Here is an 18,838-nt window from a genome sequence, read left to right as displayed (position 1 = left end):
CAGCCGTGCTTGTCCCCAGCACTTAAGTGCTTTTACTCACGCATAGAACATACATACCATGTGTAGGGCGATGTTATCGATTTAGTCTTTATAAGGAAAATGACAGCGATGGCAAGAACCCGGCAAGAGGGTTCATGTAATTGCTATCACAGTAAAAGAACATTTCACTTCTCTCGTCTTCTCATTTGTACATGTCAGCAGTTGTGTTTTGTCAATGTGAACATCAAAAAAAATCTGAAGTGTAGTTGGGTTTAGCTACACAGTGCATTGTTTATGTATATTTTCCTCTTGGTTCTCATGTCGGCTGTGGTGCCTTAATGATGGGAACACAGCACACACACACACACACACAGATATATATATATATATATATATATATATATATATATATATATATCATATATGCTTTAATTTCTGGTAAGTCTGGTCGATTTATCAGTATTGAATGTTTAGTAAAAACCATTTGAATTTTTTGTGTTTACAAGAAATACAAGATTTCAATTAACAAGGGTGTTGATCTAGAAATCTGCTCCAAAACTGCATTTCTGCTCCCTGAGCTGCTCCAAACGACTGAAGCCCGCTTCCACCCCAGTATTTGTTTCAAAAGGTGCACGAGACATGCAGCGCTGGTTCACACTTTTCCTGCACCCCCTCTGCTGATGTTGCTGGCTTGGGGCGCACATGTGTGTGTGCACTAGCAGCGAAGCAGACGGCTCAGCATCGAGGTGTAGGCACCGTACACACGTCTACTGTTTCTGCGAAGCGTCGAGTGTGTTTTGCCGAAATGTTTCCACCTCATAAACTGTCCATATGTGTGCTTTGCAACCTCTGAAAGTTAAGTGGATGGCGTACCTTAAGCAAACAAAAGTGAGATTTTCACCATGCCGGCACCTTGTCATTCGTTTCTGGTGTTGCGCTGTGCCTGCACCACTGAACTTGCGCTGCACAATTTTTGAACTTCTCGTGCACTGCCGTGAACTGGTTCTATTGGGTGCAAGGGAATTGAACAGACCTAAGAAAAACATGCTGCCAGCATTGGCATGCAAACAGCTCTTCTGCCATCGCTGGTCTGGCGAGAAGGTCTTGGTGACGGTGCATGATGATGCTTTCATGAATGTTTTTTTCGCAGATTTTCAGCTTACCTTGTAAAAAAATTGCTTTGCATCTAAAACTAAAAAAAATTTGAAAATTACAAACACGCATTGCATATATTTGATACACCTCTGTATCATTTTACTTGCACCACCTCCGTTTAGCTGCGGCCGCTTTTACGTAGGGCAAATGGCTCACTGTGTTAACCAGAGATTAATTGAACATGGGTAAGAGATTCCTAACCGAAGGTGCACCATCTAATCTATCTTTACATTATCAAGAGTGTAAGTGCACGCCAAAATTCGATGAATGTGCGATTTTGTACTGGCACAGGAATGAAGCAGCGCATTTATTGGTTGAGGTCTGGTATATAGAGTGGTAGCGCATGCATGAGCCAACCATCGATTAACCTGCCTAAAGAAGAAATCAAGTGTCTGAGTAGTTATCTCTCGTGTAGACCACCACACGTGCTGGATTTATAGGTTCACCTGTTGCTTGGGCATGCGCAGATAAGTTTCCGTGCCTTCTTTCTTTTTCGCCGTTGAACACCTCTTCAGTTGTTAGTCGGCGTTTGTGGTGTCTTGACTTCTCTCTTTTGTCGGTGTTTGCACACCCTGTCTCTTTAACATGAATACTTACCAACTAGCTCAGCTCTGTTATTTTAAAGGATGTAAACACTGCTTTACGGTGCCCCTCAATCACCCCTGAAGAAGCATCCAAGTAAGACCCGAAACATCCGGTTCCTTCTTTTTTGTTAAGTAAAAAAGTTTTTACTTTTTACTCACTATCTTGGTTGGTGTCCCTATGTTTCAACCACATCTGGGTTTGTATTCACAGAGAAAGTGCACGCTGTTCAGGATGCCACAAGTGTATGTGGCCATGTGAGAACCAATTTATATCTCCTCAAACTTCTCAGAAAGCAGGATTTGGGTTCACTTGCTTCTGAAGAATGCTCCCATTTGTGCTTGTAGTACATGTGTTGGCTGATGAAAAATCTTTGGAACAAGGGGTGTCGCTGGAGCCAACGTTTCAACAAGTGCTTTTCTTCTTAGCGTCTTCTTAGCGCACCTTAGCGCGTGTACGCTTCCTACCCTCTCCCCCAACCAAAACAGAAAAGATGGGGAGGGGTAGTGTGGGTAAGGAGAAAGACTGGGGGATGTTGAGATAAATGGGCATGGGTGAGGAAACAAATCTGTCAAAAAAAGAACAGAAAAGAAAACAACATAAGCATTTCGCTGAATCATGGTTGTCAAAAGTAAGAACCACCTAAAAATGATAATTTCACAGTGAACAGAGCGGCTAGAAATTGTTAGAAGAAAGGCTTAATTCTTTATGATGGACTAGCAGCGCAACCACACATACACAGAGAAAAGAAGGAACACGAAAACACAGCGCTGACTCACAACTAAATTTTTTATTTCAGAAACGACAATTATAAGAACAACCTCCGTATGTTTCCTGCATGCATAAACTGAAGGCATGCAAAAATCATTGCGTACCAACAAAAAACCAAGCGACACAAGAAACATTGTAGATCGGTCACATGTACTGGTCTAAAAATTCGTATTCGCAGTCATGTAAAGTCACCGATGGTTCACTGATACAGGAACCAGATTGTTTCCTAATGTAGTACACCTCGTTCAACTCTTTAACAAGCTGGTCCTTATGTCTCTTCAAAATAATTACCTCATTGAGTTTTGGTGTGCACCCACAACGAAGCCAAATGAGCATACCCTCTGGTGTTCAATGAGTGCTCGTGTTCTTTCAACCTAATGTTCAGACACCTGCTCGTTTGTCCGATGTAACGCATACCCGTTTGTCCAATGTAGGCTTAAGTCTCACTGGTGTTCATTGTATATCTACCATATCGAATGTATTCAAGAACCCCCTTTTGAAATGTTTATACCTATTGGCAGGAGTGTATTAACCCTTTGTGGTCCAAAACCTTTTCCCACCTTCCGTCCGTTCTGGTCCAAAACTAAAAGACTCTGAGCTCAAGTAAAAGAAGTTTACTTACTCGTTTACAGAAGGTGCATAATGTAGTGAGAGAACGCGCGCGTGAATCAACCGTGAAAGAACTTCTCCAGCAGTGCCCGACCACGGACTGCTGCGGCCATGTTGCATTGTCTGGCAGGGACGGACAACGAACCACAAAGGGTTAAACTTGGGATTAAGGTATGACTCTCTATATTCTTTCTCCCTCGGGGACCTAAAGTTTGACTGAAGTTGTTAAAGTTTGAGCTCATCGAAGTTGTCCGGGACCTTCCACATTGAAATGGTGCGCCACTGCTTTCAGTAAATTCTTCGCTGTGTCTGTGCGATGCCTCTTTAATCTAATATTAACAGGCTTTCCTGTTTTGCCAGTGTATTCTAAGTTTCATTCATTGGGGATGTTAAATGCAAGGTTTCCCAGTTGAATGTTTTGTTACTAGTGTCAACTGGGACCACTTGAGTAGCAGGCCAGTTTGGTTCGCAATACGAGATCATTGTAAATAGGAAGAAATGCCGATCACAATAAAAACACTTTAAAACAAACTAAACGTTTCAGCTCTCGCACGGGAGCTATTCACAGTGAAGTCAAAAAGTTATGACCTTATGGCGTAAGGTCATAACTTTTTGACTTCATTGTAAACAGGGCTCCCATGCGGGAGCCGAAACGTTTAGTTTGTTTTAAAGTGTTTTTATTGTGGTTGGCGTTTCTTCCTTTTTACAGTGCCTCCTCCCGACCAGATGGGATTCCATCAAACCCTGGATTTCAATACCAGACCAAATGGTGCGTTCTTGGTGCATTGTGTTATGTTGGACCACCATGGCATGCACGCAGTACCTGCGGTTCATATTCTTGCAGTAAATGCGAGATGCATTGTACATGCAATAAACCTTGCCTTTCGAAGTTGGAAGGAAGAAAAGAAACAAGGTGTAGAACAGCCAAAAAACATATATGCCACACTGCAGCAGTTGCAGATCTCAGGAGCGCGTGCAAGGGATGGAATTGAGAGACGCGGGAGACGGCGGTGGCACAGCAAACCACTTTATCTGAAACAATACACCTCACACAAAATTGCACAAAAAACAAATACATGCGTATCACATTAATGAAAGATATACTTCAGCTATGCTCAGTCTCTATCTGCAATAGTAATCTGACCACGTTGCCTTCGGTCAGCACGGCGTCTAAGTTGATCCTTGTCCTCCGTGTTATGTCGTGCTCGCCGTCAATGCTCTTGATGAGGTCCTGCAGTTGTCGTCGTTCAGGAGCTACCAGACGAACTGCTTGTTACTGGTTTCCCGGTCATTGTCATGGCCGTTGCTGGGGCAGAGTGGTTAGGCCTATCTGCCTTCTCGGGCCCTTGCTTCCAAGTGACTCTTTAGCTCAAGTGATGACGTGGCGTCCTGGGGACTGTACTGCGGGTCTAAGCCGTTCTGCCGGCAAAGGTGGAGCATTGCAGGTGCTCTAAGACCAGTTGTGATGAGGCTGCTGCGACTCCATGGCAGCCTCACCCGATCACTGCCGAGATCGACGTAGACACCACGGACTCGTGGTGCTGCACCTCCGAACCCAGCACCCGCCGTTCTCGTCATCTGTGAGATGCTGGCTTCTTCGGCCTTTTTTCAACGGTGCCCCACAGACAATGCCCGTTCTCTCTCCTTGGGTTTTTCACCACGGCTCGGGTCACATGCCACGAGCCCTCCTCCGACCAATCGCGCATGTGGACGTGGCAGAAGCGCACACCATTGAGCAATTTTTTGCTCCTCGCATACCATTGAGTGCCATCAAAACTGTTCATCGTTCGGCATGTGCCTCGTGCCTTTTACTCATGACAGCAGCTCGGTTCTTCTATCACTGTGTCGTTTTAACGCGATAGCACTAAAGAGCTCGTTCCGCAGAAATTCCGGTGTTGGTGTCGGCGTCATTGGTTGGGAGCAAAAATCATCTTGTCCGCGACCGAAAAATCGAGAAATATGCAAATAAAATAATAAAAAACTTCGGGTTCGAGTGAAAATCGAACTCAGGCCATCTGCGTGGCAAGCAGGTGTTCTACCACAGAGCCACGCTAATTCTTGAAACTGCTTTGGAAAAAAACACTAGTATATGAATGTCATGTAGTGCACGTAGTCTCCTTAACACATATAACATTGCGTTGCGGGGGCATAGAATCACGCCAAGCATCAAAACATGTGAATTGCGTAATGAGTGGTTGTTTTAAAGGCCCACCAATTACAAAGCGCTCAGACATATTTGATCATCGTCATCAGCAAAAGCATTAACAAACTGAACAGCCGCGTAGGTTCGCGTGTTGCCCTACAAATGCGTAGTGGGCCCTTTGCTGATTCGTAAAAGGAAGAATTATGGCGTAGTGGGCTCTTCACAACTGTATTTGCAGTAGGCATTCTAGGATAGTTTGAAATGGCCAATGTTATGCGCACAGATGTTTGTTGCCTTATGGCATGGTTAAGGCATGCGTTCAGAACCAAAGCCAGGCTAGCAATTGAGAAGGCGAAGTGCACGGGGCCGATTACGCTATCGCATTCTACTCTTGAAGGCGAAGCTCAAGCGTCCTCGAAGTTTTTTGACCCCCGGTGCTAAAAGAAACTGAAGACCAATGCCCAAATGGCATCCATGGGCTGCTTCCAAAGTCGAAAGAGAATTCGACCAAAATAGAAAGCCTGAAAATATGTGTTGTCATGCCAATCTGTGATTTAACACAGTTTTATTTTATTATTGTGATAGCAATTATATGGACAGTCTCGGCTTATTTTTGCCGTCGCCGTCGCCGCTGTCATGCACTGTATATGTCTATATATATATATATATATATAAAAGCCACAAAGAAAAATAATTCAGAAAAGCTTTCCGACGCGCGGAATCGAACGGGCGACCTCCCGCTTTTCCAGCGCGCAGCGTTAGACGGTTACGTCACCAACAGCACCGTCTTTCAGCCTGCTAACAGCGAGCTATTTATATACACCACTTACATCAGCATGCTTTCTTAGTTACCACATAGATGGCTCATTGCGCGCTTTAAAGATCGTTGCCCCGCTTCTGCGAACGTCGTTGCTCTTCGCCCTACAGGGCATGGTCACCTTCGTGCGCTTATCTCGAGGAAAGAAGGGGGCGGCCAGGGGGGAGGGGGGGGGTGGAGCGGGCAGTTGTATGTCTTGTGCTTTCCCTGCGATGTCCGTGCTGATGTCACAGAGCGTACGAAGGTCACTGCAGCGGCCACGTTTGCGAAAGGAGTGCGCTGTTCAAACAGAAATAAGTAACAACTGTGACAGTTAGTTCGCGCTCGTCCTGTGTGTACCTGCTCGTTCGTTTCGTGCGTCCTGCTTTATGTTTGAGCAGTGCGCTTCAAGTGTCGAGCTGTGACGCATGATAGTTCGCGCTCGTTTTGTGTGCGTTCTTTTCGTGCGTCCTTTGGGCTCGAGCGACACGCTGGCAATTTCGAGCTGCCTTCCGTTCTTCACGTTACATTCCAATTTATTGCTATCGCATTCATTGCTTCGCTGTTGCGGCGAAACTGTGACTTTTTTTCATGAGTCAACGAATTTCCCTTTTTTTTTTATGTTAGCAGCCCCAAAAATGTTTTGAACAGATGAAAGATGTTCTCCAAGGCCTAAATTTTTTCTGTTGTGGAAAGTTTTAGAAGACATCATCTCGACCACCGGGGCTTGTACAGCAGTAGGCAGTGCGAAAGGGTGGCACGCTGATGACGACGCTTCCTATTTAGGCAGGAATATCTATGCAGCAGCAGTTCATTAAAGCATTCGCCAGAAACATAAAAAGGTTACGCTGATTGTTTCTAACAAAGGCTTTGAATACAACGCGATTGATGGCCAAAACCAGCAAGTGACCGGCGCAGGCACCAGAATACCCAACACTGACATCACTTCCTCTGGATTTCTACTTTCTCTGCCTCCGCTAGCTCATGCCATGAGCCAGTGTGTGTGGAGCACTGGCGTGATTTTAATTCACAATTACTTGTATGATCACAAAACAAATCGCTACTTGTATGCGACGGCACTACTTGTATGATCACAAAACAAATTGGGGTAACTGTGATTTTAAATGTGTGCGCCGCAGAAGAACATCACTTCCTACAAATCTAAAACCTGTTCAGCTTCCCTTTAAGCAACCTAAAGGAAAATTTGGTTGAAATAAATTACCCACACGACGCACTAAACAAGGCCTACAATGAAGCGTGTAAATAAGATAGGAAATCAGCACTAGCTGGAAGAGACCCTAAAGCACAGCCCAACCAACTGCTAGCATTCATAATGAAATACTTAAATGCACTCCCAAACATAAATAATATTAGTGTTGTGCAGAACAACATTCTAGGAACTGCTTCCTTTTTGGTGGAACTGTAATGGTAACTCATTATGTTCATGAAAGAATGGTAGAGGCAACAGCGTTCCTTCTGTGAATGTTCCACAGAGTGGAATGCAGCACTTACTTGTAGCAGTTTACAATCTGCTCTCGCAGTTGAAGAACTTTGAAGGATTGAACTAACTTTTCCTCAAGTACAATACGGCAGTACCCTCAAGCGTTTCGGTGGAATGGCTCTTCAACATTGCCAACGAAGTGCTGATATGTTGGTTTTGTCTCTTGGACACCAACACTGAGATGCAACTGAGTTCAAATAAGGGACTTTACTAAGTTGCGAATGTGTATTCTGGACATTCTCCCATTCAAACTGTGATATCGAATCAGCATTCAATAAACAACTACCGTATTTACCCACATAATTTGCGCCCTCGCATAATTTGCACACCCCTAATATTTAGCCAGCTTTGCTAAAAAAAAATATTTACTCACATATTTTGCGCTCCCCGTCCGGCTCGAGCCAGCTCGCCGGCCCGCGCGCACGGGGAAGCTTTGAACGGCTGCGCCCCCGCGGCCCTCACCGAGCAAGCGAGCGCAGTCATACATAAGACAGGCCGCGAGTGCGAAGTCCCTTCTTCCGATTACTTCGTTCTATTCTCCGGAAACCGCCGAGGCTGTACCAACTGTACCTGAACACCCAAACCTGTTCACGGGTTGTCGGAACTGTTCGAGTGTTCTCCCGCCGTGAGAATGCATGCACGTGACACGGCACGGACTACTTTCTGCATCGAAGGCGTGCGAGGGCCAGTCACGCCAACATTTCCCCTCGCTGACCCTCCTCCTCTGCGTCCGCACTGCGACGCAGCCTTCGTTGATTTCGGAAGTTTAGGTTTCGCGATCAGCCAATTGCGTTTTCACTGTTCTCTTGCGCTGGGCTACAATAACTATTCGGCAAAATTCAAGCTCACTGTTATAGAATTTGCCTAAGGAAACGGGAACCGTGCCGCAGAAGAGTTCGCTTTTTAATACAAGACCGGGAAGGAGACCGTTCCGAGGATCGACCGAAGCATGGAAAGTTTCCTGCTGTTGAAGAATACCTTTTCAAATACTCTCAAACCTCTTTATAACAAAGTCACATCTGCCACGAAAATAACTTCGTTATATCCAAAAATTCGTTATAAACATTTATTTGTAACACTGTAGCTATGACAAGACTATTCTTCATTTACTTCGTTATAACCGATAATTCGTTATATCCGTGTTCGTTATAACGAGGTTTGAGTGTATGTGCGAGAGCTTAGGCCCACCGGTATCGCCGTGCCGTGGCACCTCGTTACTCCCAGCATTGTCGCGAAGAGCTTCAAGAAGATGCCTCAACGCACTCGACGGAACCAAGGACGACGCGCTTTGGGAGGGCGGTGACAGCGGCCGCGGCGATGATTTTCAGTCGGACTTCTCAACCAGTGATTCTGACTAGACCGTGCATGACCGAATCTGGCTGGTTAAAGTACGTGCTAATTCTGTTAAAAACCCTTCGTTTGCGCTATAATTTATTTTCTTCTTTAATGTATTATATCGCGCGCGTTAGGACTATATATTGTGCGTTATTTCAGATGTGCTCATGAAATCTCTGCGTAATTTGCGCACCCCCTTTTTGGAGCTCCAAATTCGCGAAAAAAAGTGCGCAAATTATGCGAGTAAATACGGTATGTATTGTTCCTTCGGTGCTGTTTCTTGAGCAAGAAATTTAATTATATTAGTGCATGTGATTAACTTTCTTTTTGCGCATCTGAAGCACAGTATCCTGGCTGCGAATCTGAAGACCGAAGTAGAAAGTTCCATATATATTGCACTTGCAACAGACAAGTACCAATGTTGCAGTTAGACATGTCTGTAGTACGTCCGGTGAATGCATCCTGAAAAAATTTGTCTAGGTGTGTTTCTTTGGATTATTATTACCTGTAGGTAATCTGCTGTCAGAGATGTTCAAATTCACATAATGTACATGTGTTATAAGTGTCTCACTTTATTTTGCCTCAGGGTTATCTGACACTACATTTTGACCTAAATAATCAAATGTAACGTTAATGTAACGACACATTCCAATGTTCTTAGTGTAATTGGAATACATTCCTTTCGTATTAAAGGAACTTCTAAGAGGAACTCATTCCAAGATAGAGAGGAATAAGGAACAAGCTTTCCTTCCTGTTTTAGAGGAGAACGTGTACAACACCTGAACAATATTCTCTGCAAGTATTATTCAGCATTAGCAAGGAGCGGACTCCTTAGAAAAGCATTTCCCGAAGTACCAAGAGTTGTTTATCATCGTAATAGAAACCTTAAGGACATGTAAGTGCATGCAAACACGCAGACACGGCAAAGAATTTACCGAAAGCAGTGGCACAGCATTTTAATATGAACAGGTCACAACTTTGATGATCTCAAACTTTACATACTTCAAGCTTCGTTCCCCGAGAGACATAAAATATAGTCGTACCTTATTCACAAGTTCAGTACACTCCAGCCATTAGGTATAAATGCTTCAAAAGGAGCTCTTGAATCCATAGGATATGGTAGATACGCAAAAAAAAAACAAAAACAAGTGAGACTTAAACGTTTCGTCTAAGAAGTTCTAGCCATTTTGACCGCCGTGAAATTATCATTTTTTGGTACTTCCTGCTTTTGACAACCATGACTCAGTGAAATGCCCCTCCCCCCTAATTTTGTGTTCTTATTTTTCATTTCCCCCTTTTTTTTTCTTTCTTTACCCCCCCCCCCCTTTTTTTTTGACCGATGTGCTTCCTCTTTACTCACCCAATTCGGCACGCCAGCCTATCCTAGTGTTCACCCCTGTCTTTTCCTTCTTTCTCGCACTCCCCGGTTTTTGCATTTGCCCTCCCCATCTCTTGTGTTTTGGTTGGGGGAGAGGGTACGAAGTATACACATACATGCACTAAGGTGGGCAGTTGCTGCCTTGAAGAAGACAAGACCCTTCGTCAAAGCGTTGGCTCCAGCAACACCCCTTGTTAAAAGGATTTGCCATTGCTTCAGGCTTCCCTCTTCCCCTGAACTTCTACCCTATGGGTTTGCTGAGAGCTGTGACTTCCGCATTCAAACATGTAGGTAACATCCCAACCGAGAGTGCCTGCCAGTCATTATGCAGAGCCTGGTTCAGAAGAGGCAAGTAGTCATTAAGCATGCTTTGCATGTGCTCTACTTACTACTTGAGTGTTTTAGAATAGTGGGCTGAAATTTTTTTATTTAAAGAAATGGCACTGACACTACTGCATATGTGCAAGATGCAGTGGCATAGGGGCTTGTGTAGGGCACACAGTTTTTTATATTGTAGGCAGCTGCATACCTGCACCAAAGTCTTTGCATCAACAAACATGTCAGCACCTATCAAAGTCACTCCACATGAAATTCAACTAGATTCCTGATAACTTGTGGTGAAGTTTGTAACGTAAGCTACAAAGATTGATTGACACAATGCTGCTATTTTCTAATTAAGCTGTCATTTAAAACAGGAGTAATACTGAAAGGCGAGCTAGTTGGTACATATACATCGTAATAACTTTTCTAGCACAGACTGACACACGAACAAAGAGTGGGAATGACACCAGCGCTACTATCAACTGAAGGCTTTATTCAGCAAAGGAAAACATATATATTGTCATGTGGTCGTGACGTTGACGAAGGCAGCAGACAGCATGTCCGAGATGAGACTTTTTATTTGGCCAAATTTGTGGCCTGAAACTACAGCAATACACTGATACACAGCGTACGCTGATAGCGGCGAACAGAGCGTCGACCGTCGAAAAACTGGCAAGCAGTGAAGCGCGTCTGCATTTATACACGTGCCGTCGAATATTCCAGCATTATTGCTGGTTGTCGCGCAAGCTCTAGAATAAGCTCGAGTGTTCGCGTCTTGCGCGAAATCTTAACAAAACGATCTACAATAATCACGAAGCTTCTCGAACAATAAGGCACGGTTTGCGCTGAGCGTTGCTGACAGTCTTTGTGGGCGAAAACCGAATACAGCAAAAGTGATAATAGGAAACGCACGTGGCAATGCGCCCCTCTGAAAAAGCATCGTCCCGATGCTTAATACAGAACACGGGGGAGGAGGGGGGGCCTATGCATGCAACAATAAAGAACAACAATAAAGCAAGAAAGTACAATAAAGAAGCACAAGCAAGAAAGTACAATAATAAAGTAAAAGATTCATGAACGCGCGTAATATGGCTTGAGGCGCACGACATGGACGACTTCGGGTCGCGCACAGCGCCGCTGGGAGTTCGTAATGCCGTCAGGGACAACCTCGTAGTCGAGTACGCCGAGGCGTCGAAGTACCCTGTATGGTCCGAAGTATCGTCGAAGAAGCTTCTCACTAAGTCCTCATCGGCGTATTGGCGTCCATACCCATACACGGTCACCGGGTTGGTATTCCATGTGGCGTCGTCGAAGGTTGTAGCGGCGGCTGTCATTCGTCTGCTGGTTTTCGATCCGTAGGCGGGCGAGCTGTCGTGCTTCTTCGGCGCGCTGTAAGTAAGCGGCGGCACATAAATGCACGTATATACCCCATGAAGTGGACGAGAGGATGACCGCCGCCGTAGCTCAGTGGTAGAGCATTGGATGCGTTATTCGAAGGTCGCAGGTTCGGTCCCTGCCGGTGGCAAGTTATCTTTTCGTCCACTTTACTTTCTTCCCATTTATGTTCTAATTACTTCAAATAACACCCCCTATACTTTCCTTGGCATTATTGTCTGTTAGTTCTAATTAATATTGATTAGGCAATGAGACACAGCCAAATAGTCTGGTAAAAGTATGGCTGTTTTTGCGCAAGGAAATAACGAGGGGAGGGGTCAAGGGGAGCGCAAGCTTACGACTGTTTATTCAACAAATAGTGTAACGAAATATATAGGCACAGACATGCGCAGCAAGCTGTGCGCACATAGCGCGCACACAGCCCTAATCACAACCTGTGATCTAAGAACTTGCTCTCTGCCTGCGAAATAGACAATGAATGATCACTCATACGTAAGGAACCCCCATGGTTTTTATGGAATGCCTCCAACAATTCTCAAGCCTTGATGTCCCTGCGTCTACCCAGAATCTGAATCTCATTCAGGCACAGCTCACACTTATGTGAATTGCAGTGGGTTGGCAAATGTGCCCCATCTTTCCCTTTGATGACCCACTCAGGGAACATCATAATAATGGAAAAAAGAAAGTGGACGGACATCTTGCCATTCACTTTGACGCATGCACCTGCATCCCTCAGTTCGAGAATTGCCACATAATTGGTAAATGTTTGAACATACTTACCCGTGCAATAATCGAGGCAGCAGCGATTGAACTCTGGAAGGAGCAGTGCGTAAGCGTGGCATCAATAGCACTCACCAAGAAAGTGTTTAACAGAGCACGGGTCGATAATGATTATTGGCTTCGTTGAATATTTTTGTGACTTATGTTTTTTTTTTGTTGTTGTTTGTTGTTTCCGGGCTGTTTTCTTCTTCGGTGCTGCCTATATATGTGCTTTTTTGAAGAAAATAAACCAGTTGTAAGTCAGCACCTTGTTTATCCTTCTTATCATCTCTGTAGTTGCACTGTGGTTTGTCTCTGTGTGCCCCTTGTCTGTCTACCTTGTACACCTCACCATCTCTGCCTTTGGCTGCACAAAGGGCAAGGCCTATGATGGTTAAACGGACTGACAACCAATATATTTTTTGTGTGTGTTTGCTTTAGTGCAACAAAAAGCTTACCGGTCAGAGTGTCTAATCATGGAATGCTAACACAAAAGTCACCGTGAAACATTTTTTATCAGTACTTTACGAACTGCAGCGCTGGTGAAGTCATACTGTGGCGCATGCTGCAGGCAACGGTAGGTGAGCATGATGGCAATTATACATTCACTGAGGAAAAGTGCAAAAAAATACAAAACACCAGAGATGAGAAGGAAACGCCAACAAGCGCCGACTAACAACTGAAGCTTTATTCCTAAGAACAAGCCAATATAAAAGAAAAGGTCAAGCAAACGTGCTGAGACTGTGCAAGAGAGGCAGGGAAGCATCGGTATATTAGCAGTTATATGCCGGCAGGAATCGAGGTCCTGTCTATAAAAAAGTAATATGTTTATCTTGCCTGTGCTGCTGCGGTAGTGTTCATACGCTGTGGTACGCTGTGCATGCATGCATGCTGCACACATGCGCCGCAGATCAACACTGGTTTCTGGTTCCCCTAATTTCTGCAAAGGCAGCACCACTTCTCAGCATCAGCTCCTTTTACCTCGTAATAAACATAGAATAAAGCAGGGATGCCTCATCTTATGCAGACTGTAATTTTAAGCATAAACTGTGCACCCAAACAACAGCAGAATATGTACAGCAATCTAAACTATTCCTTCACACAGTACGAAGGCTTGCCTTCAGTGCTACGCGACGTACTCAGGGTGCGTACAGGTCCTTGAAATCCTTGAAAGCCCTTGAATTTGAAAAATCCGTTTTCAAGGCCCTTGAAAGTCCTGGAATTTTTTCCGGTCCTTGAAAGTCCTTGAATTTCCTGAGCAATGCGACCTCCGTAATGGGGTAGATTGGCTCCGACCTGACAAACTCCCCTTTTCGGAAACAGTAATTCAGCGCGAGTGCACATCCCTACTGAAAGCGTTCCGTATGCCAGTACCATAATTCCATATGTTTCGTACGGAATCCATATGTTTTCCGTATATTCTCCATATGGGCTTTCCAAGCAATGCAGGTTAGTCATTATTACCACATTATAACATACATTTATTTATCTTTATATGAGTGAAATAATGCTACACTGGACGTTTTGAGTATGTCTGGTGAACTTGAAGATTATACTGCAAAAACCTCGACCTCTTTTACATTGTAAGCGTCCATTGCATGTCGTGATCTTGAGAAGTTATCAGGACTAGGCATTTTTGTTGTTCTTGTGATACGCATTTATTTATTGTAAGTGCAATAAAATTTTTCATTTTCGAAATTTTCCAGTAGAAAAATTGTAACTTTGTATGCCGCTTTGAGTCCTTGAAAAACTTGTGATAGGTCCTGGAAAGTCCTTGAAAGTCCTTGAATTTTTCCTTTGGAAACCTGTACGAACCCTGCGTACTACTTTTTGTGACTTTCAAGCACAATTCAATACAATTCGTGAAAAGAATGCTCCGATTCTGTCACTATAATTTATAGTCTTTCCATTTCCATTAGGGTCTAATCACACATTCTCGCTGGTTGTCAATCCCTTTTCTTCCACTTCGAAAATGGCCCGACAATCACTGGGTTGTGACACCTTGGATTGTCAACCAAGAGCCGGCCTTGCTTACTAACTTCTCGTATCTTTTTGCTAGGAGCATTCAACTGTGTAAAACTTGCTTTACATGTCAGCTTAATTGGAATGTAAAGTCTTGTACTAAACTGATATGGTAGCTTCCTTGAAATTCTCCAGCAACAACCACATGCCCTTTTGGTTGTAGGGATGCCCTGGCCTCTTGCAATCTGAGGACCAGAGTGACAAGCCCAAGCATGTTCTGTTTGATGACGACGAAGATGATTTGTTCTCTGCTACCAAGTAAGTCGAGCTTATAGAATATTGTACTAGTTATGCTCAGAAAGAATTATTGTAGGTAATATAGCCTTAGTGGATTAAAGAAATCTGACAATGGATCTGCCATCAGTCAGGCAAAGAAAAATGTTGGCTTGGTCAGTAACCTAGCATACTGTAACCTAGCATGGAGTTTCAGTTAGGGATCAAGGCAGTGCGTGTATCAGCCTACACTATCCATGGCTTGAGAAATCCTGGCTTTGTGGCATCTGGCCAGAACCAAGGGAACTAGTGCATGCAAACTTTTGGAGGCCTTTTATCAGGAAAAGATTGCATCAGCGATACCTCTGTTTGCTACTTGGAAGATAGATGCATTTCTTTAATATTTTATCTGCCAGATTATTATGGGTCCCACACTAGCTGTGAACCCAGGTGATTTTACAAACAATCAGGGGTGCAACAGCTGTGCCAATTGTGCCAATCTGATACAATTCCTTATTTTTTGCACCAAAACCGTGAACTTTGTTGAAATTGCACCACACTGCCCCAAAATGCCCGACCGCACCCTCAAAATTTTCCCAGGTGCACTAGTTTTAGCTAAGGATAATGCCGCATTGCCCATCTGTATTTAGGACATCATCATCCAGTCCAAACGTGCAGAAAAGGTGTAGCATGCTTTATGTTGGGCGCCAGGAAACTTCTTTTTTCTACTGGTTGCAATGCTGCTTCACATGGGCATTTGAAAATTAAAGCAGAAGCTCCGCAAAAAAAATGTTGACAACGTGCCGCCATTGTATTCTATGGAAACACTTCTCATTTGCCTGCCAACCAAATCTCCCAATTTGCTCAGGAGGCTCCCAAATATTGAGCAATCCTCCCGATTGTACAGACAAGACCATAAACTCCCGATACACAGACCTAACTCCACCACGACAGAAAAGATGGAGTTTCTAAAAATTCGTCACCTTGTTCTATTGTGTGCCGAACGCTTTTTAAGTAACTTTCGCCAATGCACTGGTGTCCTGCGGAAAAGCATGCCAAGGTTGGGAAGGGGCTACTAGTAGAAGCTGTCACAGGACACAGCGCATTTTGTTCCTTAATTATACATGCGTGTACGCACCATATAATTACGAGTACTAGTATGATCGCTGACGCCTAAAAAAAGTACTGGCAATCATTCATAGTTGTCTATTATGTTTCTGCGACCCCGACAAACAAAAAATACAAATGAACGCCAGTTTCCTTTTTTCGCCACCCCCGCTCGCCCCTGCTTTATGAATAGAGACCGGAAGTTCAGGCACCAAAAAACAAAGTTTTAGTCGCCTATAATAGGCCCTAAAAACTACCATTTAGGCATATATAGGCGTTAAAAACTGTCGTTTAGGCATATATAGGCGCAATTCATAATTACTTCAGCAGCGTGTTTCAGGACAAATATTCGACTTCTAACAAACGCAGCAGGCAAATCCTGTGCTTTGGGAAAGTCAATTTTATTTTTTTCATGAAAAAAATTAGGAGAATGACCATTTGAACAGATTTAGGTGAAATCTAGGATAATTGGACACTGTGAGAGAGACTATGAAAGTAGTGGCAAAGCAGCACCATCGCAAGGTTTTCAGGCTTGAAGTTGTGCCTTCTTTCAGTCAGTATTTGTTTGTATGCAGAAAAAGAACGCTTGACGTCTACTCAAGTTAGTGGAGCGTACTTGTATTGTAAAATGCCGAGCAAGCGCCCCTCCTATGGTGAAGGATAATCGGACCAGATTTGGGGGGGGGTCGCTTGCTCGGTCATGGACCGAAATTCAAGATGGCAGCGGGAGAGCCACTAAACATAAAAAATGCCCATCCATGTTTCTAATTAAGTGCTTTGTTTATTTACTGTTTTGATTCTCCCTCGGTCATAACGTAGTTCAGCGTAAAAAACAGGCAACAGACGAGTGAGAGGACAAGGACACAGCGCATTCTTCCAACTAAAGTTTATTGGATTGGGACGCATGTATATGTACTCACAGGGAAAGCAAGAAAAGAAAAAAGAAAAAACCAGGAAGTAAAAACCGAAAGGTGAAAAGAAGAAAAGTGCCGATAAGTCACACACGTGTGCCAACACCGCCCCCCTTCCCATGTCTCGCCAAAAACAAAAGCTCTTTGTCAGAAAAATGCAAGGAAGGCATGCTTACGCATGCGTCCCCAGACCGTTTAATTTCCTCAGCCTCGATGATTTCCCTCACCCTTTGGTCCCGACTGCGTGCAAGGACCGCAGTGTTTTCAAAGAGGGGCCTACACTCACAATCCCGCACGTGGATGCCGAGGTGCCCCGATACTGTCGTTTGGACGCTGTAGTAGTGCTCACGGAGTCTCTCGTTCAGGCAACGTCTCGTCTGACCCACGTACTTTCTACCACACGTCAGAGGGATGGCGTACACAACGCCTTGAACGCATGGAACGAACTTTCGCTTATGGTCTGTGGTGCAGCCTCTTTTTTCTTTCATCCGAGAGGTCGAACTGCACAAGCCCGAAACCTTTTCAGGAGCCGAAAAAACCACGGGAACCCCAGCGCTTTCCCCGATTTTCTTAAGCCTGTGCGAGACATCATGCACGTAGGGCACCACAGCTGTCTTCTTCTTATCTTGCGCCCTCCATCTCACTCTGCGCTCCTCCTTCCTCCTGGGGTCCCTGACATCTCTAAGCAGGCCTTCAGTCACAGACGACACCACGTCCGGCGTGTAACCTGCGACCCTAAGGCGGGACACCTGCTCCAGAAAGGCGTCATCCACCTTGTGGTGACACGACTTGCACAGGGCCTTCTGCAAGGCCGAGTGCGCTATTGCCCTTTTCACCAGCTTCGAGTGGCCCGACGAGAAGGGCAGCAATGGCTTCTGAGCACGAGGCTCATACCGCCAACAGGTGTGATGTCTCGAAAAAAACAGCCTCAAGTCTAGAAACTTGATGGTGTCACCTTCAGGGAGCTCATACGTGGTCTCAAGGGGTTGGAGCTCGTCCTGGAAGACCTTCAAGATAGACATGGCATTCTGTTCGCAACCTGCCAAATCTGCCGAGTGAAAAACCAAAAAATCGTCCACATACCGGAAAACTTTCACAACGCTAGCCCCTTGTAACTGTTTTTCCAGTTTCCTATCAATGCGGGCCAAGAACAGGTCGCTAAGGATCGGAGCAATGCACGACCCTATACAGATGCCCTGACGTTGCAAAAACACATCACCACCCCAGGCAGAAAAGGTTGACTTAAGGTACAGTGTAAGAAGATCCAAAAAACCCGCCACAAAAATACCTAACTTTCCAGAAAATGATACAGCACCATAGTCACCTATGGCGTCTTCGACACAATGTAACAGACCTTTGTGAGGAATTGAATAAAACAAATCCTTCACGTCAATGGAAAAAGCGGCAAGGGACATACTGGGAAGAGGTTTCAAAAAATCAATGACATCATCGGTGTTTTTGATCAAGAAAGGATCAGAAATTTTCAGCAATCGCAGGCTCTCTAACAAAAACGACGCCACAGGCTTCTGCCACGAACCTCGTTCCGAAATAATGACTCTTAATGGGCACCCTTCCTTGTGGGTCTTTGCCGAAAAGAACAAGTCTAACGAGCATTTTTTGCACCTTTCAGTACTGCGAGCCAAACTTTCCAAACCTATGCTTTCGCAGAGTTTCTTTGCTTGCCTTTTAACTTTCAACAAAGACACGTCATTCCGCCGGTTAAACGACGCATTAATGGCCTGAAGTGCCTTATCTTTAAAGCAAGCATAGGGCAAAACCATGAAACCACCCTCTTTATCAGACGTAAGCAAGCTTAAGTTATTTTCCAGAAAGAAACGCCTCACACGTGCCACAGGGGTAA

The 18,838-nt window shown here is 44.6% G+C and overlaps 1 protein-coding gene across 1 annotated transcript in view; it reads left to right on the top strand.

The window, feature by feature from the left end:
* LOC119379533 (WASH complex subunit 2) overlaps positions 1-18,838 on the top strand; it is a gene marked incomplete at its 5' end in the record, with an annotated part of 624,148 nt that overhangs the window by 228,004 nt on the left and 377,306 nt on the right. Inside the window, 2 exon segments of the mRNA XM_037648828.2 lie at positions 10,541-10,597; positions 14,910-15,004. Coding sequence (XP_037504756.1) covers positions 10,541-10,597; positions 14,910-15,004 — 152 coding nt within the window.

This window comes from Rhipicephalus sanguineus, chromosome 1 (genome assembly GCF_013339695.2).
Source record: "Rhipicephalus sanguineus isolate Rsan-2018 chromosome 1, BIME_Rsan_1.4, whole genome shotgun sequence".
Taxonomy (NCBI): domain Eukaryota; kingdom Metazoa; phylum Arthropoda; class Arachnida; order Ixodida; family Ixodidae; genus Rhipicephalus; species Rhipicephalus sanguineus.
The sequence above is the reverse complement of the archived record's forward strand: the minus strand, read 5'-3'. Positions and strand labels throughout refer to the sequence as shown.